This window comes from Indicator indicator, chromosome Z (assembly GCF_027791375.1).
Source record: "Indicator indicator isolate 239-I01 chromosome Z, UM_Iind_1.1, whole genome shotgun sequence".
In the NCBI taxonomy this organism is placed as follows: Eukaryota; Metazoa; Chordata; class Aves; order Piciformes; family Indicatoridae; genus Indicator; species Indicator indicator.
This window is the reverse complement of record NC_072053.1, coordinates 49,462,515-49,486,027: the sequence shown is the minus strand read 5'-3', so window position 1 is coordinate 49,486,027 and position 23,513 is coordinate 49,462,515. Positions and strand designations below refer to the sequence as shown.

The 23,513-nt window shown below is 45.4% G+C and overlaps 1 protein-coding gene across 1 annotated transcript in view; it reads left to right on the top strand.

Moving 5' to 3' along the window:
* Window positions 1–23,513, top strand: part of PRUNE2 (prune homolog 2 with BCH domain) — a 554,668-nt gene that overhangs the window by 239,507 nt on the left and 291,648 nt on the right. The window contains exons 6-7 of the mRNA XM_054397589.1: window positions 9,630–9,658; window positions 14,999–15,007. Of these exons, the coding sequence (XP_054253564.1) occupies window positions 9,630–9,658; window positions 14,999–15,007 (38 nt within the window). The remainder of the gene's footprint in view (window positions 1–9,629; window positions 9,659–14,998; window positions 15,008–23,513) is intronic.

The following is a 23,513-nucleotide window of genomic DNA, read 5'->3' as shown; positions in this document are numbered from 1 at the left end:
CACAGTGAAAAATTTTTTCCTTATGTTTACATGGAACTTCCAATGCCTCAACTTCCACCCATTGCTCCTTGTCCTGTCATTGGACATTACTGAGAAGAGCCTGGCTCCATCCTCCTGGCACTCACCCTTTACATATTTATAAACATTAATGAGGTCACCCTTTAGTCTCCTCCAAACTAGAGAGAGCCATCTCCCTCAGACTCTCCTTGTAAGGAAGATGTTCCACTCCCTTATACATTTTTGTGGCTCTGTGCTGGACACTTTCAAGCAGTTCCCTGTTCTTCCTGAAGCAAGGGGTCCAGAACTGGACACAATATTCCAGGTGCAGCCTCACCAGGGCAGAGTAGAGGGGGAAGAGAACCTCTCTCGACCTACTATCCACACCCCTTCTAATACACCCCAGAATGGCCTTAACCTTCTGTGGTGAAGGCAACATATGCCCAGAATTATGCCCCAAATACAGGAAAACTTGTCCCAACATGTTTGGGCAAGTTTCCCCCTTCCACCTTCCTTTCTGGAGTGGAAGGGGGGACAAAGGCCCAGGCACCAGCCAGATGGCAAAACAACCCCAACCTGCCTTCTAAGGGGTAAACAACTACATGCAACCATTGCATGGGATGCTCATGCTTCTTCCAGGTAAGGTCATAATTCTAGCTTCACGCTTTCTATAGGCTAAAGCAGGATGTCGACAAGAGTGCCCATTGGTCAAAACCAGCCTCGAGAAACTTATAAGTATTACCCCAACTTGTAATCAAGTCGTTCTCACTTTGCCTGAGCTTGTAAGCTCATGGTGATTAAGCCTTAGGTGCTAAGCTCCATAGCCATTGCCTGTAAGTCTTCTCACTCCCACATGCATGCATACTAGCGGCCTCTGCAGTACAGAGAAGAAGCCAGCACCCCAAGGAATCTGCAAAGGAGATCCCTTTGCTGAAGCTACAGAAGCCAGTGTCGAAAGCCCAGTCCCACCGGATCAGAAGAGCCCGCTGTGTCATAAAGAGGACTGGACCCCTGAGGGTAAGCCTTTGGCCCAGAGGGGAAAGGACTTGCCCAGTCCAGGCAGTTCAAGCGTCTGCTATAGCCATGAGCAGCAGACAATGAACCACAGAGCCTCTGTGCTGGTTCGGAAAGCAGGACAGCGTTCAGCCGCCCTGCGTGACCCTGCCATACATGGGAGATAAAGAGAGCCACCTGCTACACTGCTCTGCAGCCCTGTGACGCTAGAGTCACTCAAAAGTTGGGACCACCCTGAGAGAGAGTCCCGTCCTCTCCTTTGAGTCAAGCAAAGGACTGCCTCGTAACCTTAAATGGGAAGCAGTCACTGAGAAGAATCGGCAATGCCAGCTCACTTTGAGCCACCCAAGGGAAACCGCCGCTCCGCGTAGCTGTGCCCATTCCCTGGGGCTGCTTCCGTCGGCCCTGAAGCCCGTTGCCACCAGGATCGGAGACGTCCAACCCTGCCTACCCGGAACTGTCTCCCCGCCCCACCATATGGGCTGACCCTGCAAGGGCCTACCCCGTCCAGGGAGTCGCACCAGCCCTGCCAGCCCCCAGCAGCTGCATTCATGCCAAGGGAACGCCCTGCTAAGGGAAACCGCCAACCAGCAAAAGTCTTGCCCTTCCTGCAGAGGCAGGAGGAGAAGGAAAGTCAACGACCCTGTCCTGAAGGAAGCCCCCTTGCAGCCCGCCACTGACTCAGCCACAGCCTCAGCCCTGGGAGCCTCCCTCGAGTTGGTACAGACCAGCATCACATCTATCATGCTAGCCCTGGAGACTGCTGAATGAGAAAAGCGGACAGTACTCTATTCAGACTCCTGGATGGTGGCTAATGCCCTGTAGGAGTGGCTACAGCAGTGGAAGAAGACCAATTGGCAGGACCAGGGTAAACCTGGTATTTTGTAACAGTGTGAGAGCTGAAATCCCCTTCCCACACTGAAAATAACCAGGCTAGCTCAGTCTGGAAGCAAATGAAGCTGTATTTTACAGGCAAAACTACAAGCTATGATGAAATGCAATGAATATGTACAAATATACACTATTCACAACATTTACAAATACATACAGTCAACAGAAAAACACAACAAAGCCCCCTGGCTTCCCCATCCCCTCGAGGGGCTGTGCTTCTTCCCCAAGGGGCCTCCCCCCCATCCAGAAGGACTGCCCCCCGACCCCCCTGGGAGAAGGCAGAGTGTCAAGAAGCAGAGAGGATGTTAGACTTATCTTGTCAAGGTTAGTATGCGGGTGTGTTATCTACCCAAGGCAGAAGGAGAAACAGAAAGAAGCCAAGGAAGCTGAGACTAAGTGACTTTGTTTTGAGTAGTGATTCTTAAACATTTCTCTCTCTCCAATGGAAGTGTTTAGAATAATCATTATTTTGCTTTCTTACACTGAATAGTGATTTATTTACATTCTTTCACTTTCTCTGCTCAAACTTTGTGAAAAGAAAAATTAAAGACAGTCTTAAAACCATCACATATTTGTATCTCAACGGGCTCATGAAATGTTGGGGCATCTAGGGAGCAATGCAACATACAGATGGGCTCATGATCAAGAGGTGCACCTGACCATGGAGGCCATCACACAAGTCACCTAAAATACATTAGTGGGGAAAGGGGGTGGAGTTTTGAACACCAGACAAGACCCAGGGGCTGCTGTTGTATCAAGAATCCAACAAGGAAACATCTGTGAATAGCCTCAAATGACATGTTTGTCTAAAACAGGTGACAAGGCTGAAAGCCCAGTTGAAGTGTTTCTATACCAGGGCATGCAGTGGGTAACAAAGAGGAGCTAGAAAGCTATGACCTAATAACTATCAAGATTAATTGCAAAACTAGAGCATTGCAAATGATAGCTATAAACTGTTCAGAAGGGACAGGCAAGGAAGGAGGGGTATCACAGTATCACAGTATATTAGAGGTTGGAAGGGACCTCAAGAGCTCATTGGGCCCAACCCTCCTGCCAAAGCAGGATCACCTAGGGTAGTCCGTACAGGAATGCATCCAGACAGGTTTTGAATGTGTCCAGAGAAGGAGACTCCACAACCTCCCTGGGCAGCCTGTTCCAGTGCTCCGTCACCCTCACTGTAAAGAAGTTTCTCCTGATGTTGAGGTGAAATCTTCTATGTTCAAGCTTGTACTCGTTGTTCCTTGTCTTATTGTTGCACACCACCGAAAAGAGCTTAACCCCCTCCACTTGACACCCACCTCTCAGATATTTATAGACATTGATGAGATCTCCTCTCAGTCTTCTCTTCTCCAGACTAAACAGCCCCAGGGATCTTTGTCTCTCTTCATAAGGGAGGTGTTCAAGTCCCCTAATCATCCTTGTGGCTCTCTGTTGGATTCTCTCCAGCAGGTCCCTGTCTTTCTTGAACTGGGGAGCCCAGAACTGGATGCAGTATTCCAGGTGTGGTCTCACCAGGGCAGAGTAGATGGGGAGAAGAACCTGCCTAGACTGCTGGACACACCCTTCTTGATACATCCCAGGATACCATTGGCTCTCTTGGCCACAAGGGCATATTGTTGTCCCATGGAGAACTTGCTGTCCACCAGCACTCCAAGGTCTTTCTCCATGGAGCTGCTTTCCAGCAGGGCAGATCCTAACCTGTACTGGTGCATGTTGTTATTCCTCCCCAGAGGAACTTCATGAGGTTTGCCTGCACCCAGCTCTCCAGCCTGTCCAGATCTCATTGGATGGCTGCACAGCCTGATGGGGTGTCAGCCACCCCCTCCCCAGTTTTGTATCATCAGCGGACTTGCCGAGGATACTCTCAATCCCCTCATTCAGGTTATTGATAAAGATATTGAACAAAACTGGATCCAATACTGATCCCTGGGGAATGCCACTGGCCACGGGCCTCCAAGTTGACTCTGTCCCACTGATGATGACCCTCTGAACTCTTTTGTCAAGCCAGTTTTCAATCCACCTCACTGACCAGCCATCTCTGCCACATTTCCTGAGCTTTTCTATGAGGATGTTATGGGAGACAGTATCAAAAGCTTTACTGAAGTCAAGATATATGACATCCACTACTCTTCCCTCATCTACCCACTTGGTCATAACTTCATAGAATGCCATCAGATTAGTCAAGCAGGATCTCCCCTTGGTAAATCCATGTTGGCTACTCCTGATAACCTTCTTGCCTTCCATGTGATTAGAGATGACCTCCAAGATGAGCTGCTCCATCATCTTTCCTGGGATGGAGGTGAGGCTGACTGGTCTGTAGTCGCCTGGGTCCTCCTTCTTGCCTTTTTTGAAGACTGGAGTAACATTTGCTTTCTTCCAGTCATCAGGCACCTCTCCTGTTCTCCATGACTTTTCAAAGATGATGGAGAGAGGTTCAGCAATAGTATCAGCCAGCTCTCTCAGCACTCGTGGATGCACCCCATCAGGGCCCACGGACTTGTTTGTCTTTAGCTGGTGTAAGAGATCTCTAACCCGGTCCTGACTGATCAGCAGAATGTCCACATCTCTCCAGTTCTGCTCCCTTGCTTCTAAAGACTGAAGTTCCTGAGGGCTGGTCTTCAGAGTGAAGACTGAGGCAAAGCAAGCATTCAGCAACTCTGCCATCTCTGCATCATCAGTTACCATATCTCTCATCTTATTAGGTAGTGGGCCCACCTTTTGCCTGCTCTTCCTTTTATCATTGATATATATGAACAATCTCTTCTTGTTCTCTTTCACCCCTCTGGCGAGATTCAGTTCCAGGAGTGCCTTGGCCTTCCTTGTTGCATCTCTACATTCTCTGGCTATATCTCTATAATCTTCCCAATTGACTAGTCCTTTTTTCCACATATTGTAAACCTCCTTTTTAGTTTTGAGTTTTACTGAGAGTTCCTTGCTTATTCATGCACTGGATATTTCTAAGTAGAGTCTTGAAGAGGGGAAATTTGGCCCTCTTCAAGTCCAGGGCTGAAATTTTACTTATCATCCTGATTCTTTGTCTGTTGATATTTAACATGTCATGGTCACTGCAACCAAGATTACCCCAAGCGTGACATCTTTGTTTGTTAATACCAGGTCCAGTATTGCACTTCTCCTTGTTGGTTCTTCAACTACTTGCAGGAGAAAGTTGTCATCAATGTACTGCAGGAACCTTTTGGACTACTTGTGCTTGGCTGTGTGATCTTTTCAACTAATATCCAAGTGGTTGAAGTCTCCCATGAGCACCAGGGCACTTGATCTTGAGGCTACTTCCAGCTGCCTGTAGAAGGCCTCATCAGTAGCTTCTTCCTGGTTCGGTGGTCTGTAGTAAACCCCCACAACCGTATCATCCATGCTTGTACGTCTCTTTACTTTTACCCATAAGCTTTCAACACTTTTATCATCTCCCCCTGGGTTGAGCTCAACACATTCTAGTTGCTTATTCACATAGAGAGCAACTTTACCACCTTGCCTTGTCAGTCTGTCCTTCCTGAAAAGTACATAGTCGTCCATAACCACATTCCAGTCATGGGAGCTGTCCCACCATGTCTCTGTAATTGCGACAAGATCATAGCCCTGCGACTGCACCCAGATTTCCAGTTCATCCTGCTTATTCCCCATGCTGCTTGCACTGGTATACAACACTTCAGAGACTTAGCAGAGTATCTGTTACCATTGTGGGTGTTGCATAATCCACCATCCCCTACAGCTCCTGGGATAGCCACACAATTGTCCCAGGAGTGTCCTCAGTGAGGCTTGTTTGTCCATCTTCCCTCCTTCAAAATTAGTTTAAAGACCTGTCAATCAGCCCTGCCAGTTCTTGTCCCAGGATTCTTTTTCCTCTTAGAGACAAGCAGCTTTTCTCTATAGTCAGAAGACCTCGAGTCTTGTAGAGTAGTGCATGATCAAAGAACCCAAAATCCTTCTTCCTTCAACCAGTTCACAATCCACCTCACTACCCGGTTATCCAGACCACACATCCTCAGTTTAGCTGCAAGGATGCTGTGGGAGATGATGTCGAATGCTTTAATGAAATGAAGATAAACCACAACCACTGTTCTACCATCATCTATCCACCTGGCTATCTTCTCATAAAAGGCTATCAGGTTGGTCAAACATGACTTTCCCTTGGTAAAACCATGCTGACTGCTCCTAATGACCCTCTTGTCCTTGATATGCCTAAGGACAGCAATGAGGATAAGTTGCTCCATTACCTTTCCAGGTGTGATGGTTTGAAACTGTCTTTTTAATTTTTCCTTGCAAAGTTCAAAACAGAGAAAGTGAAAGAGTGTAAATAAGTCACTATTGGGTGTAAGAAAGCAAAATAACGATTGTTCTAAACACTTCCATTGGATAGATAGAAATGTTTAAGAACTATTACCCAAAACAAAGTGGGGCACTCTGCACATTCTGCATTCTGCAGTCGGGGCAGTTGCTGGGCTGTCTGGCTGCTGTTTTCTTCTTCTCTTCTGGTTGAAGATAACACACTGACCTTAGCAGCTAAGTTAACAACTTTCTGCTTTAACTAACTCTGCTTTCTGTCCAAGGGGGGTCTGGGGGGGAAGCTCCTGGGAGAGGGAGGCCCCTTTGGGAAGGGTCCCCTTTGGGGGGAAGCAAAGGGAGATTGGTTGTGATTTTCTGTTGATTATATATATTTGTAAATGTTGTGAATTTTGTATATTTGTACATATTCATTGCATTTCATTGTAGATTGTAGATTCTGCTTTGTAAATACAGCTTTCATTTACTTCCAGACTGGGCTAGCCTGGTTATTGTCGGTGGGGGGGGGAAATTTCAGCTCACACTGACACACCAGGGACGGAGGTGAGACACAGTTACCTGGGTCCTTCCTGTTTTTTAAATATAGAATCATAGAATCAACAAGGTTGGAAAAGACCTCAGAGAACATCAAGTCCAACCTATCACCCAGCACCTCATGACTAACCAAACCATGGCTTCAAGTGCTACGTCCAATCCTTTTTTGAACACCTTCAGGGACAGTGACTCCACCACCTCCCTGGCAGCACATTCCAATTGCAAATCACTCTTTCTGTGAAGAACTTTCTCCTCACCTCAATCGTAAACTTCCCCTGGCACAGCTTGAGACTGTGTCCTCTTGTTCTGGTGCCGGTTGCTTGGGAGAAGAGACCAACCCCCACCTGACTACAACCTCCTTTCAGGTAGCTGGAGAGAGCAATAAGGTCTCCCCTGAGCCTCCTCTTCTCCAGGCTAAATAACCCCAGCACCCTCAGCCTCTCCTCATAGGGCTTGTGCTCGAGACCTATCACCAGCCTTGTTGTCCTTCTCTGGACACATTCAAGTGTCTCGATGTCCTTCTTAAATTGAGGAGCCCAGAACTGGACACAGTACTCAAGGTGTCACCTAACCAGAGCTGAGTTCAGGGGCAGATGACTTCCCTGCTCCTGCTGGCCACACTATTTCTGATGCAGGCCAGGATGCCATTGGCCTTCTTGGCCACCTGGGCACACTGCTGGCTCATGTTCAGCCAGCTGTCAACCAGTACCCCCAGGTCCCTTTCTGCCCTTCCGCTCTCCAGCCACTCTGTCCCCAGCCTGTAGCACTGCATGGGGTTGTTGTAGCCAAAGTGCAGCACCCAGTACTTGGGCTTGTTAAATGCCATCATGTTGGACTCCGTCCATCTATCCAGCCTGTCAAGGTCCCTCTGAAGAGCCCTCCTACCCTCTAACAGATCAACACCTGCTCCCAACTTGCTGTCGTCTGCAAACTTACTAATGGTGGACTAAATCCCCTCATCCAGATCATCAGTAAAGATATTGAACAGGATGGGGCCCAACACTGATCCCTGGGGGACACCACTATTGACACACTGCCAGCTGGATGTGGCACCATTCACCACCACTCTCTGGGCTCGGCCCTCCAGCCAGTTCCTAACCCAGTGTAGAGTGCTCCTGTCCAAGCCACAGGCTGTCAGCTTGGCCAGGAGTTTGCTGTGGGGGACGGTGTGAAAGGCCTTGCTGAAGTCCAGGTAGACTACATCCACAGCCTTCCCCACATCCACCAGGTGGGTCACCTGATCATAGAAGGAGATCAGGTTGGTCAGGCAGGACCTGCCCTTCCTAAATCTATGTTGGCTGGGCCTGATCCCTTGGCCATCCTGCAGGTGCACTGTGATTGCCCCCAAGATGATCTGCTCCATAATCTTGCCTGGCACTGAAGTCAGGCTGACAGGCCTGTAGTTTCCAGGTTCCTCCATCTGGCCCTTCTTGTGGATGGGCATCACATTGGCCAGTTTCCAGTCATCTGTGACCTCACCGGTGAGCCAGGACTGGTGGAAAATGATGGACAGTGGCTTGGCCAGCTCATCTGCCAGATCTCTCAGTACCCTAGGATGGATCCCATCTGGTCCCATGGACTCGTGAGTATCCAAGTGGCTCAGCAAGTCCTTAACTATTTCCTCCTGGATTTCAGGGGGACTATACTGCTCCCTGACCCCATCTACCAGTTCAGGAGGCCAGTTATCCTGAAGTCCTCCTGCCTTGCTGTTGAAAATGGAGGCAAAAAAGGTATTTAGTACCTCTGCCTTTTCCTCATCTTTAGTTACAATATTCCCCTCCAAGTCCAATAAAGAGTGGAGGTTCTTCTTGCCCCTCTTTTTGGCATTAATATATTTATAAAAATGCTTTTTATTGTCCTTCACAGAAGTGGCCAGTTTGAGTTCTAACTGGGCTTTTGCCTCTCTAATTTTTCTCCTACATGATCTAACAACATCCTTAAACGTATCACGAGTTGCCTCCCCCCCTTTCCAAAGGCGATACACCCTCTTTTTTCCCTTAATTCCTTCAACAGATGCTTGCCCATCCAGGCTGGTCGCCTTCCCCGGCGGCTCATCTTTCGGCACATGGGCACAGCCTGTTCCTGTGCCTTCAAGAGTTCCTGTTTGAAGTAGGTCCAAACGTCCTGGACCCCTTTGTTCTTAAGGGCTGCTACCCAAGGTACTCTCTGAATTAGTTGCTTAAATAAGGTGAAGTTTGCCCTTTGGAAGTCCAAAGTAAGGGTTCTGTTATTGCTGCTCCTTTATCTCCTTGCATATTGAAAAATCCACTATGTCGTGGTTGCTGCACCCTAGACAGCCTCCTACCATCACATCTCCCACCAGCCCTTCTCTATTTGAGAACAGCAGGTCAAGCAAGGCCTGACCCCTGGTAGGTTCACATAACATCTGCGTCAAGAAGCTGTCCTACATACACTCCAAGAACCTTCTGGACTGCCTCCTCTCTGCTGAGTTAATTTCCCAGAAGATATCTGGCAGGTTAAAGTCGCCCACAAGGACAAGGTCTGATGATCCTGAGACAGCCTCCAGCTGCTTATAGAATATTTCATCGACCACTTCATCCTGATTAGGTGGTCTATAACAGACTCCAACCAGGATGTCAGTTTTGTTAGCCCTCCCTCTGATTTTAACCCACAGGCATTCAATCCTTTCATCCTCTACCTCAAGTTCTGTGGTGTCAAGAGATTCCCTAATATAGAGGGCCACCCTTCCTTCTCTTGTCCCTTGCCTGTCTCACCTAAAGAGCTTGTAACCATCCAGTGCAGTACTCCAATTATGTGAATCGTCCCACCATGTTTCTGTAATGGCAACTACATCATAGTTTTCCTGGTGAACCAAGACTTCCAGGTCCTCTTGCATTATCCATACAGCATGCATTGGTGTACATGCACTTCAGCTGGGCTGCTGATTTCTCAACTAACTCTAGTTTATGTCCCTCTCTCTACTCTCCAGAGAGACCGGTTTCATCACCCACCCCCTTCAAACCTAGTTTAACGCTCTCCCAATGAGCCCTGCCAACCCTTGTGCTAGAGTCCTCTTGCCATTTCTAGATAGATTCACCCCATCTGGGTGCAGCAGGTCAGGTGTGGCAAAAGTTGCCTCTTGATCAAAGAACCCAAAATTCCGCTGCTGGCACCATCCCTTGAGCCATCTGTTGATGACATGAGTTCTCCTGTTCCTTTCAGTGTACACCCTTGCCACTGAGGGAACTGAGCAGAACACCACTTGAGCTCCTGCCCCATCAATCAATTGTCCGAGGGCCTTGAATTCCTTTTTGATTGTCCTGGTGCCCTTCTTTATCAATCTCATTGCTTCCAGCTTGGATTACCAGCAATCGGTAATAGGCAGAGGGCTGGATTAACTTCGGTAGCCTCCTAGTGATGTCCCTAACCTGGACGACATATAGTACCCTCTGTTCCCCTCAGGAGAGAGTCACCAATAACAATTACCCACCTCTTTTTCTTTATGGAACTGGTCTTGATGGTTGGTGGGGACTGATTTGCTTTAGGCATCCCCTCAGATGATTCCTCTTCTGTCTTCTCATCCACATTGCTCTCAACCTGCAGGGCCTCATACTTATTGCGCAAGGGCAACAGGGGAGGCAAAGATGGCCAGGATGGATTCCCCATGCTTCTCCTAACAGGGGCCTGTATCCATTTCCCCCTGTTTCCAGGGTTGCCTCCCTCAACTGGGGGGGGGTCTGTAAGGCCTGCTCCCACATATCTAACTCCCTTTCTCATTCCTTTATAGTCCTGAGTCTTAATACTTCATCCTGCAAGAGGTGGGGTTGACACCTAGCTGTAAGCCAATCAGTAGTTGACTAGTAGGCATAATTAACTGTAAGCATATATAAGTGTGAGCTTGGAAATCAATAAACGGATTCTGCCGATCATATTGGTCTGTGTGCAGCCCCTTCTTGCAACAGTCTTGGAGCCAGGTATTTATAGACTGGATTCTTCTACTCCCTTCCATATCATGGCTGGGTACTGGAAGTAGGGAAGAGAAAATAACTTGTGCCCCAGACTCTTTCACCAACCATTCCAAGGCCTTGAAATCTCTCTTCATTCCCATCAGACTATGGGATGCAGCTTCATCCCCACCTGTCTGGAAGATCAGTAACAGATAATAGTCATGTGGCTGCACCATGTTGGGGAGTTCTCTAGTGATATCCCTGATTCAGGCTCCAGGAAGACTGCAGACTTGCCTATGATGAGGGTCAGTCCTGCATATTGGGCCCTCTGTTCCTGCCAGGAGTGAGTCTCCAACAACCAGAACTCTTCTCTTCTTCCTTGTGGAAGAGGTTTCTAGGTGCACTCAACCCCTGCCATGGCCATGGACCTGCCACCACTTGCTGAGGGTGCACTCAATCTTGATGTCTATATCATTGATGAAGGTATTCAACAGCACTAGTCCTGATATAGAACTCAATAGGGAACTACTGACTAGTCAGTAACACTTCTGTGCCTGGTAAGTTCATGGAACAGATCCTCCTGGAAGACATGTTGAACCATATAGAAGGCAGAGAGTGGATTAGAGATGGCCAACATGAGCTCAGCAAAGGCAGATTATGCCTGACTAATCTAGTGGCCTTCTATGATGGAGGGCCATGGCAAGAGCTACAGATGTCATCTATGTGGACTTCTGCATCATCTTTGATATGGTCCCCCACAACATTCTTGCCTCAAAATTGGACAGAGATGGGTTTGATGGATGTACTGTTAGATGGATAAGGGACTGTCTGGATGGCCATGTCCAAAGAATTACAGTCAACAGCTCAATGTCCAAGTGGAAACCAGTAATGAGTGGTGTCCCTTGAGGGTCCTTACTGGGACCAATTCTATTTAATATCTTCATCAAGGACATAGTGGGATTAAGTGCACTCAGCAAATTTTCAGATGACATCAAACTGACTAGAGTAGTTGATTCCCTACAGGGAAGGGATGCCATAAGAGGGACCTTAACAGGCTTGAGGAGTGGGCCCACATGAACCTCACGAAGTTCAACAAGGCCAAGTGCAAAGCCCTGCACATGTGTTGGGGCAATCCCTGACATAAATAAAGGGCTGGATGACTGAAAGCAGCCCTGCAGAGAAGGACATGAGGATTATCTTCATTTAGCCAGTTGTTCTATCACCCATTGATCACCACCACCCCCTTCCAAGAAGAGGATGAGTACTAATTATATATTAGCAATTATTAATACTAATACCAATAGAAAGTTCACAAAGTTATACTCAGCCCATGTAGTGGTTGCGCGATGCACCAGATATCAGGCACTGCAATCACCATAGCTCCAGTGAAAACGCCATGGTCACAGTAAACAGGAAATCAGCCTCAGGAGCAGAAGGATGGGCAAGACCCTCCAGGGATGGCAACTATTGAGGAAAAGTGACCAACCCCAGTAAAGTTTCTAATTTATAGTTGTAACAGTGAGAGAGCTGAAATCCCCCTCCCACACCGACAATAACCAGGCTAGCTCAGTCTGAAAGCAAATGAAGCTGTATTTTACAGGCAAAACTGCAAGCTATGATGAAATGCAATGAATCTGTACAAATACACACTATTCACAACATTTACAAGTATGTACAATCAACAGAAAAGCACAACTAAGCCCCCTTGCCCCCCCCCCCAAAAGAGAGAGGTCTGTGCTTCTTTTCCCTCCCCCCCCCAGAGCAGGCAAAAGGGAAGAAAGCCAAGAAGCAGACAGAGGTTCGTTAGATTTAGCTTGTCAAGGTCAGTATGAGTGTTATCTTCAGCCAGGAGAGAGAAGAAGCAGGCAGACTGAGAGAAGACGGACTGCGAGAGTGCCTGACTGCCCCACTGTCCCATATCTTGTTTTGAGTAGTGATTCTTAAACATTTCTCTCTCTCCAATGGAAGTGTTTAGAATAATCATTATTTTGCTCTCTTATACCCAAAAGTGATTTATTTACATTCTTTCACTTTCTCTGCTCGAACTTTGTGAAAAAAAATTAAAAAGACAGTCTTAAAACAATCACAATAGTGAGTGTGATGTTTATGGTATGAAATACTTCTGTTGTCCAGCTTGGGTCAGGTGTCCTGGCTTTTGTTCCTCCTAGCTTTAGTGCCTGGCTAACTTGAAACTGCTGAAAACATTGATCGCGATGAAGACTTGCATATCATGGCTGGCCACAAATGAAAACCAAATGCCTTAGTAACTTTGTTCTCACTAAATCAAGTGTTGTAGTCGTCTTAAAAATTTCCTGAATAGAAAATCGATTCTATGATTCTATCCCAACAACACCAGGACAGGGATACTAGTGGATGAAAAGTTGGACATGAGCTGGAAATGTGTGCTTGCAGCCCAGAAAGCAAATCATATTTTGGGTGGCATCAAAAGAAGTGTGTCCAGCAGGTTGACGGAGGTCAATCACATCCTCTGCTCCACTCTTGTAAGACCCCACCTGGAGTACTGTGCCCAACTCTGGAGTCCCCAGTATAAGAAAGATATGAACCTGTTAGTGTGGGTCCAGGGGAGGGGCACAAAATGGTCAGAGGCCTGGAACACCTCTCCTACGAAGAAAGGCTAGGAGAGTCGGGGTTGTTCAACCTGAAGAAGAGAACATTTTTAATGAACATTTTTCATGACTTCTCAGTTCAGAGAAGTGATGCGTTGTAGCTATGTGTGATGGTTTGAAACTGTCTCTTTATTTTTTCTTTGTAAAGTTCAAGCAGAGAAAGTGAAAGAATGTAAATAAGTCACTATTGGGTTTAAGAAAGCAAAATAATGATTGTTCTAAACACTTCCATTGGATATATAGAAATGCTTAAGAACTACTACTCAAAACAAAGTGGGGAGTCTGCAGACAGGGCAACTTGCTGGGCTGTCTGGATGATTTTTCTTCTCTTCTGGCTGAAGATAACACACTGACCTTGGCGAGCTAAGTTAACAACCTTTCTGCTTTAGCTAACTCTGCTTTCCACCAGTGGGGTCTGGGGGGAGGCGGCCCCTGGGACAAAGGACTTTTGGGAAAGTGCCCTTTGGGGGGAAGCAAAGGGAGCTTGGTTGTGCTTTTCTGTTGACTGTATGGTTTCTAGTGAAAAATATTTTTTTTTTAATTAAAACCAGCTCTTCAGCTCATCACAGAACTGCTTTTTTCAGTGACATCTAAGCTCTGTTTGCAAGGGTCCTAAAGAGTGATCTAATTTGCAAAGGGCTACTTTCTCACATTTCAGGTTTCCTGCTTTCTTTTCACTAAAAGTGGGACACAAATGAGGATTATAAAGAGGTATCCTTTATCCAAAAAGAGTTTTATAATTTAAAAACAGATTACAGTGGAGAACACCTTCCTCTCTTCCAATAACAAATTTGAGGGTAAGGGATCATATTATGACGTTGGTTGTCACTTACTGGCTGGGTTAAGAGCAAGATGGTTTTGATCAAATGCCGTTATGTAGTAGATAATTTCACACAGTTATTTACAGTACTTCTCAGGCTTTATAAGACTGTTTAAACAAGTAACTGAGTAGCAGAGCTCATGAAACTTTGTATCCTACAGATTCATTTTAGTTGCCTGTGACGGACCTTTTAAACAACCTATGCTAAGATTTTTCTGTAACTGTCAAAACAAAACACTACAAAACAATATTTTGTGTAGAGGTTTCATGGCAGCTGAAGGTTTGCTGTGTTCAGTTGTGGAAAAGGGACATTCAAAACTGAGGGTAAAATTGCAAATGTTCAAGTCCTGGTCCCTCCTTCTTGGATGTTTGATTTCATTTAAGAACAGAAATATCTATGAGATTTCTGCCTGTGAACTTGACTGCAATCATATGAAAGACACAGAAGTTCTTGGGCATGCCTCTTGTATGCACTGATGAGTCACATAAGCAATGTTACTGAAGGAAGCCAAGCTAAAAAACATCTTTGGTTAATATATAGGTGTGTATTTCCCATATTAGCTCCAGTGCACTCTAGTGAGTTTATAAATCGGTCTCTAATCCAGGAGGCTGAATTTGGAGATGTGATTTTTAATTTTTTTACTTAAGAATAAGAAATTGATGCAGGAAGACTCTAGTCTAGGTGATGCTTTGCAATGTATTCTGGTTTTAGTCAAACAGAACTAATTCTGTTCAGTTGTTTTACTTTTCAGCTTAATCTCTTCTAAGTAACTGACCTTTTTGAAGTTAACAGCATGTTTTCACAGACAGTGTCTTCTAGTAGTGATAACACTCACCAAGGTCTCTGCTAAATCATGCTCCTGATGCCAGACAAAATGGAGGCGGGAACCCACACAGAGCTCCCAGAGAAGGATGCAGTGATACAGGTCGCTGGCTGCAGTGAATGCCTTAGTCTCTCCTTGGTAGCAGGGAGTTGTGCATACTGAAAGCAGGTGGATTTTCTACTCAGCCGAGCAGCACAGCTACAAAGTGAGGTTGAAGGATTGAAAGATGAAATTGATAGGCTTTGGAGCATTAAGGAAGCTGAGGACGAGATTGACTGATGGAGCCAGGCTCTGACTGCCCTGAAGAAGAGTCGGGAACACCCATTAAAAAATAATGAGGGTCAAGTACCCCCTTTAGCCTTCCCCCACCAGACTGAAAGCAGTAACCTAAAGGAAAAGAGGGAGTGGAGGCAAGTCCATAATTATGGCAGCAAACTCCTGCCTTGGCCATCTCCCCCCACCCCTTTGACAGAGGGCAGTGACAATAAGTTCCTGCCTAGCGTAGCAGGCATGTTGCCTCAGTTATTCCCCTAACCCCCCCAGGTGCCCTTGCAGAACAGGTATGAGACCCTGCAAGTGCAGCCTGGCAATGAGGAAGATGAATCATCTGGCTTGGAAGCATTCCTAAGATTAAGGAAGCCCAAACCCAGCATACAAAGATCTTCTATCAAAAACAAAAAAAAAAGAGAAGAGTCGTTGTTATAGGTAACTCCTTCTGAAGGGAACAGAAGGCCCAAAATGCAGACCTGACCCACTTCAAAGGGAAGTCTGCTGTCTCCCCGGGACCAGAGTTAGGGATGTGGCAAGAAAGCTCCCTACCCTGGCACAGCCCACAGATTATTATCCATTATTAACCTTTCACATAGGCAATGATGACCTTGAGAAAAGAAAAATGAGTGCTGTCAAGAGAGACTTCAGGGCCTTGGGTCAACTGGTCAAGGGAGTGGGAGCACAGGTAGTGTTCTTTTCTATCATCCCAGTTGCAAGGGCCAACCCAGAAAGACTGAGGAGGACCCACTAAATCAATTCTTGGCTTCGAGCCTGGTGCCACCATCAGGACTTTGTTTTTCTGACAATGGATCAACTTACATGGTGGCAGCAGACAGGGTGCATCTCTCTCAAAAGGGGAGAAGATTTTTATCACAGGAGTTGGCTGGGGTCATCAGTTGAGCTTTAAACCAGATTTGAAGGGGGAAAGGGGAAAAACTAGGCTCGCTGGAAACAAGCCTGAGTCATTTGTGGGGCGGTGTGACAGCTCCACTGATATCTAAGGGGAGGTAGGGGACGATGAGCCATGTGTTGGGGAAGATGCAAGGGCTATCAATGAGCTAGGACTCATAGTAGAACCTGACAATGATCAAGCAGATGCAAAGGGGAAGGGGGATTATGGTAACATCAGGCCTGCATATGTCAAGCCGAGGGATGACACACCAGAGCTGGAGGGATGGGGGGCTAGTAAGGGCCTCCAGCCCATTGCCTGGCAGCATGCTAGGGACACAGCAGTACAGTCAAAGTCTCACAGAGTCTCCCACCCCACCAGGGAAGAATCGGCATGCTCAGCTCGCTCCCTGAAATGCCTGTACACCAATGCACGCAGCATGGGGAATAAATAGGAGGAGATAGAAATCCATGTTTGGTCAAGGGGTTATGATCTGGTGGCAATTACAGAGACATGGTGGGACAGCTCACATGGCTGAAATGTGGTCATGAATGGTGTGAGGGTTTGAAACTCTCTTTAATTTTTCTTCTCAAAGTTCAAGCAGAGAGAAAGCGAAAGAGTGTAAATAAGTCACTATTGGGTATAAGAGAGCAAAATAATGATTGTTCTAAACACTTCCATTGGATAGATAGAAATGTTTAAGAACTACTACTCAAAACAAAGTGGGGCAGCCTGCAGTCGGGGCAACTTGCTGGGCTGTTTGGCTGCTTTTTCTTCTTCTCTTTTGGCTGAAGATAACACACTGACCTTGGTGAGCTAAGTTAACAACCTTTCTGCTTTAGCTAACTTTGCTTTCTGCCAGGGGGGTCTGGGGGGAGGTGGCCCCTGGGAGAAAGGCCCCTTGGGAAAGGTCCCCTTTGGGGGGAAGCAAAGGGAGCTTGGTTGTGCTCTTCTGTTGATTGCATATATTTGTAAATGTTGTGAATTTTGTATATTTGTACGTATTCATTGCATTTCATCATAGATTGTAGATCTGCTTCTAAATACAGCTTTCATTCGCTTCCAGACTGAGCTAACCTGGTTATTGTTGGTGGGCGGGGGAATTTCAGATCACACTGACACATTTTTAATTTTGGCGCTCCAACACGGGGCAATTGTTTGTATGATTTATTTCTGCTCAGATTTGGAAGCAAAATGAAGCTGTTTTGGATTGTGAGTCATTCTATTTCTTCTGTTATTGGCGCATTGTCTACAGATGGGCCATTTCCTGCATGATAGACAAGATTGTGAGATATGTGGCATATAAGTCGTTTCTTTGGGTTAAGAACAAGTTACTAAATGTGGTTGATTTTTGTTATGGTCCTATTGGGCTTAAGAAGCTATGGTAACTCAACTATGAATCTGCTAGCAGACATATTTGAGTTTGTCACTCCTCTTACAACTACAGAGGGTCTTTGGAACCAATGGTACCCTAGATATCTCATGCTAACCTTGAATTTGTTGTTTCCTGGAATAAGCATATGGATATTGGTATCACTGTATCGAGAAATACATAAGGAAACACCTAAGGCTACTTGCTCTTGCAACCTGCATAGACGTAAGAGGAAACATAGAAAAGCTCAGAGAGTTTCGGAATTAGGTTCTGATTCGGATTACAGTGTCCAGGAAATCACAGTTAAGGTTTGTGAGAAAGCTGCCGATAGCCTTGACTCAGAGCCAGCAGTAGTAGCTGCAGAACCTGCGCCAGAAGGCCCGGGAAGTGTGCCAGAATCTGAGATAGCAGCAGTGACTACTCAGGCAGATGCCATTAATGAGGCACAGGCAGACACAGGTGCACAGGCAGGCACCATTGCCGAGGCACAGTCTCCTCCTCTCCCTCTGCTGCAGAAACGGACGCAGCAGCAGCTGCAGGGTCTCAAAGCATACCTGCTGACTCTACACAGGATCCTTCTGTTCCTGCTGATTCTATACAGATTCCCTCTGCTCCTGCCAACCCTGCATAGAATTCCTCTGCTCCTGCTAACTCTACTGCGAATGTGAAAGCTAGCCCAGTGAAATTGGTTGCTACTATCACCAGAAAGCGTAAAGGAGCTACAAGAGAAGGTGCAGATGGTGCAGAAGGAGGTGAGGGTCTTTCTACTCAGGGTCCCTCTGTTAAGAAAGATCCTTCTGGTGAGGAAAAGAAGGTTAGCCTTAAAAGTCTGGCAGACCTCTTGAGACCACACATGGATGGTAGAGGTGTAGGTCAGGATGAGGATGTGGACCGTGGTAAATTAGCAACTGCTGGAAGTGCCTCTGAACTCCAGGAAATTGCACGGAGGATTACAGTAGGAATATGGGGACAGCGACCACAGGATGATGATGATGCTGATGATGATGATGAGGATGACATACAGTCAGCTAATGCACCCAGACAGGAAATTAGACATGTGAGGAAGGATTATATCAGAGGAGACACTGAGCCAGTCCTGTCTTGGCTAGCCAGGTGTTTTGATATGGGACCTCCAGCATTGGTGGTAGGCGACAAGTCGGCCCACCAGTTGGGTACTCTCTGAAAGGATACTAGCATAGACAGGCATCTAGGCAAGTGCATTGGTAAAGTTTCTCTGTGGGCATGCCTCTTCCTGGCAGTCCTGATGAGGTACCCCAGCAGAGATGATTTACCATGGAACCCCAAGCCTTCGATCACAATAGATGAGAGAATCAAGTGTCTGAGAGAGTTTGCTGTGAGAGAAGTGATGTATGGAGATCATAAGACTCTGAATCCTGATGAAATTCCTGTTGGAACAGGCATTGCCAAAAAGCTCATTATGCTTTCTCCTCCTAAGTATGCTACTACTCGGGCAAGCGGAATTGTGGCAAGAAATAATGGTGGAGTGCCTCCTACTGTTGGCCATTTCACTGACCAAATGAGGCAATTGGAGGATAGTCTTGCACGTACTTCTTTGCTTTCAGCCATTGAAACTCTGTCTGGAGAGATAAAGCACTGCATGAAAGAGCTGATCTATTCAGGAGGATACGGGAGCTGCAGAATGGCAGATCCCGAGGTAACCATAGAAGGGTAGCTGTTGCTTCCTCAGTTTCCCAGAACAACTCTGATAGCTCCAACAGTGATCCTAATTCTGGTGCTGGATGTTGTGCCAGCTGTACATGTGGAGGTAATCCCCACCATTAGGGGTGCCCTGCCTTCCGCCACGGGGAGGTAAGGGATAATGGAGATAACAGAATCTATTGGGATGTGTACATCCAGTGGCCTGGCACTTCAAAATTTCAGAAGTACAGGGCCTTGGTTGACACAGGAGTTCAGTGCACCATAATACCATCAAATTATCAAGGGGGAGAATCTATAACTATTCAGGGAGTCACTGGTAGATCTCAAGAGTTGTTTAAGATAGAGGTTGATATAAGTTTAACTGGGAAGCAGTGGAAGAAACATACTATTGTAACAGGTCCTAATGCACCTTGTATTTCGGGAATTGATTTTCTGAGAGAAGGTCGTTTTAAAAACCCTAAGGGTTACAAATGGGCTTTTGGAATAACAACTGTAGAAATTGATGGAGGAAAATTGAAGTTGTCTATCAGACCTGAGCTTTCTGATGAATTTGCAGTTGTGGGACAACATGAGATAGAGGATGTAAAGCTGCCGGTTGCTTCTCAAACTGTGCATCACACACAATACAGAACCAACCGTGACTCTTTGGTGCCCATTCAAAACTTGATTCGTCAGTTGGAGAGTCAGAAGGTCATCAGCAAAACTCATTCAGTGAGACACATTGATGCTCACATTCCTAAGGGCAAAGCTACTGAGGAATGACAACACAACCATCAGGCAGATCTAGCTGCAAGAATTTCCCAAGTGGACACGAACTCTGATCCTGATCCTGATCCTGACTGGAAACCCCGGGTGAGCTGTTTTTAGCTCGGTGGGCCCATGACTCGTCAGGATATCAAGGCAGAGATGCAACCTACCAATGGGCTCGTGACAGATCCATTGACATTTCCATGGATGCTATCGTGCAAGTCATCCATGACTGTGACATTTGTGCTGCTATGAAGCAGGCAAAGCAAATCAAGCCCTTATGGTACGGTGACCGATGGTCCAAGTACAAGTATGGTGACGTCTGGGAGATTGACTACATCACTCTACCTCGTTCTCGATCTGGTAAGCTGTATGTGCTGACTATGGTAGAGGCAAGCACTGGATGGCTGGAAACTTATCCAGTTCCTCATGCAACTGCACGTAACACCATTCTTGGTCTGGAAAGACAAATCCTGTGGAGACACGGAACTCCAGAGAGGATTGAGCAGACAGCGGAACTAATTTCAAGAACAATCGTGTAAAAAAGTGGGCCAAAGAGCACGGCATCGAGTGGATATTCCACATTCCCTGCTATGCACCAGCTGCAGGAAAGATCGAACGCTACAATGGTTTGCTGATAACCTCTCTCAAAGCCATGGGGGGTGGATCCTAGAAAAGCTGGGAGAAGCATTTAGCACAAGCAACCTGGCTGGTGAATAGTAGAGGATCAGTGAATCGAGCTGGACCTGCCCAATCAGATTTGCTGCAAAAGGAGGAAGGTGATAGAGTCTCTGTTATCAGAGAGAAGAATCTGTTAGGCAAAACTGTTTGGGTATTTTCTCCTTTACGAGAGGCCAAACCTATCCGAGGGGTGGTTCCTGCTGAAGGTCCTGGTCACACCTATTGGGTGATGCAAGAAAATGGTGAAATTCAGTGTATTCCACAAAGAAATCTAACTTTGGCTGAGAGAGGTTAAATTCAGAGTGTTGTACAGATACAACATCGCGCGCAAGAGGAGAATCCATGAGATCTACAGTGCACGAGCCCTAAGAACCCTGAGAGCCCTGAGTCACCTGAGAGTCCCTGTTCCTTTCTTCACTCCATCTGCGAGGAAACTAGCTGTTTGCTGTTTTTTCCTGTCATTTGACCCTTTTGAATCATCTACATCTGAGATAGCCAGAATGGACTATGATCTTTATTCACTCATTGTTGTACATATTGTTTTAGATTAGACGAATAGTAGTAGCAGCCAATGGAATTGTTTAGAAGGGGTGGACTGTTATGGTTTGAAACTGTGTCTTTAATTTTTCTTTGCAAAGTTCAAGCAGAGAAAGTGAAAGAATGTAAATAAGTCACTGTTGGGTGTAAGAAAGCAAAATACTGATTGTTCTAAACACTTCCATTGGATAGATAGAAATGTTTAAGAACTACTACTCAAAACAAAGTGGTACAGTCTGCAGTTGGGGCAACTTGCTGGGCTGTTTGGCTGCTGTTTCTTCTTCTCTTCTGGCTGAAGATAACACACTGACCTTGGCGAGCTAAGTTAACAACCTTTCTGCTTTAGCTAACTCTGTTTTCTGCCAGGGGGGTCTGGGGGAAAGGTCCCTGGGAAAGGTCCCCATTGGGGGGAAGCAAAGGGATCTTGGTTGTGGTTTTCTGTTGATTGCATATATTTGTAAATGTTGTGAATTTTGTATATTTGTACGTATTCATTGCATTTCATCATAGATTGTAGATCTGCTTGTAAATACAGCTTTCATTTGCTTCCAGACTGAGCTACCCTTGTCGTTGTCGGGGGGGGGGGGGGGGGGGGAATTTCAGCTCACACTGACACACTATGGTAAGAAAACTAGGTCTAGTTGCAGTCTTCCTGACAAAACATACTTAAATTTGAAACACAGTCCCGTTCACAAAGTTGCTAGAACATAATTTGAAATAGATCATCAGCATATTTACTTGTGCTGTTCAGTTTTCACAAAAGATGTTATAGAAACTGCATGCCTAGTTGATATGCTGGTTACCATGGATGCACATATAAGAAAAATGTATTATGACAGTGATCCCTAGGCAAAAAAGTAAGTTCTTTTTCCTCAAGTCAGATGCTTTGAATAATTGTGTTCAAATGCAATTTAACTTTTCACTTTCACAAAATACTTCACAATTAGACTTCAATCTGAAAATTAAATGAGGAAAGGTCTTTAGGTAAAATGGATGCTAGAGTAGCATGCTCTTATAACTAAGTCTATACACAGCCACATATTTGATTAAAAGAAATACAGTTCCCTCATTTTAACCAGTACTTCCCTTTTTTTACTAATAACAATACATTACAGCATTAAGTTTTTTACTGACCTGAAGTTCTAAACATACTCCAGCTCAAACCTCAGAAATTAAAAAAGCTCGTTACCTAAATGATATATATTTTATTATTATTATTATTTTAAAAGGTTAAACATCTTTTCCTTAAACAGGGATTTCTCTAATCTTAGGCAGCCTTGCAACAGCCCTTATGGTATAAGTAAAGGACTGTAGCTGTAGTGCCATCTACCGCAGACACGATGGCAAGTTTGAATAAAATACAGTTAAAGCAAAAAAAAAAAAATCATTAGATTTGCTTTGCTTATATATTGTATTTACATACTTAAGATGAAATTACTGTTGCTAATGGAGGTTATTATTGGACCAATCCTAGTAATTTTGCCCACTAAGCCCAGATCTTGCATAACAGTCTTCTCCAGTAGCATATACTAGCAGATCTGGTTGCAAGGGTGACACCGTAACCTGTTTGAACCAAGTAAACAAAAGAACCAAACCCATCTTCTAAACCCACTAACTTCTCACTTGCCAGCAGTAGATCCTCCAGTTTTAAATAAGGAGATACCAACCCCTCCTAAATTAAATTCAGCACAGGTCATCTCAGTTTGTCAGAAACAAACTAAAAAGGCACAAATGAAGAAACAAAGTGAGAAAACTCACTTTCCCTATAGCTGTTATTTAAAAACCCTTCCACCCCATAACATGAGGCTCTGTCTCACTTCAGAATTAAGGGTAAAACCAAAAGCAACAAAAATTTTTGAAGACATAAATTTCTAATAAGGGACATTCCACAAGGTTTGCTCTAAAAATGCATTCCTGAGAAATGACATGACCCATGTTAACTGAGCACACCTGCTTGCAGTGCATGTTTCAGGACTGCAAATAAATAAATATAGTGACCCTCTAGCAAGACTAATTTTAATAGTTAAGTACAACATTACAGAAAACAAAGCAAAAGCCTGGATTAGGGTGCTAAATGCTTTACTCAGAACACCAAGGAACTTGAGATTTGGAACACATGGAAAAGGGACTCAAGAACAATCTAAAAAAGGAATGGGAAGAAAACAACGAAAGCTGATGATCAGCATCTAGAAATCAAATATAGTGGAAAAAATTATCTCCAGCAAAACTGAAACATTTCATCATCTCATATTCTCTCTGCAAAGTATGATACATTTCTTCCAATGTTCAACAGAAAAAATGCATTCCTAAACACACACATTACCATTTACTATATATGGTTTCAACTTTGTTCTCCTTATTTGTCTCACAAAAAATATATTTTTGTTCTAAATTTCTATGTGCATAGTAAAGCTTGCATTATT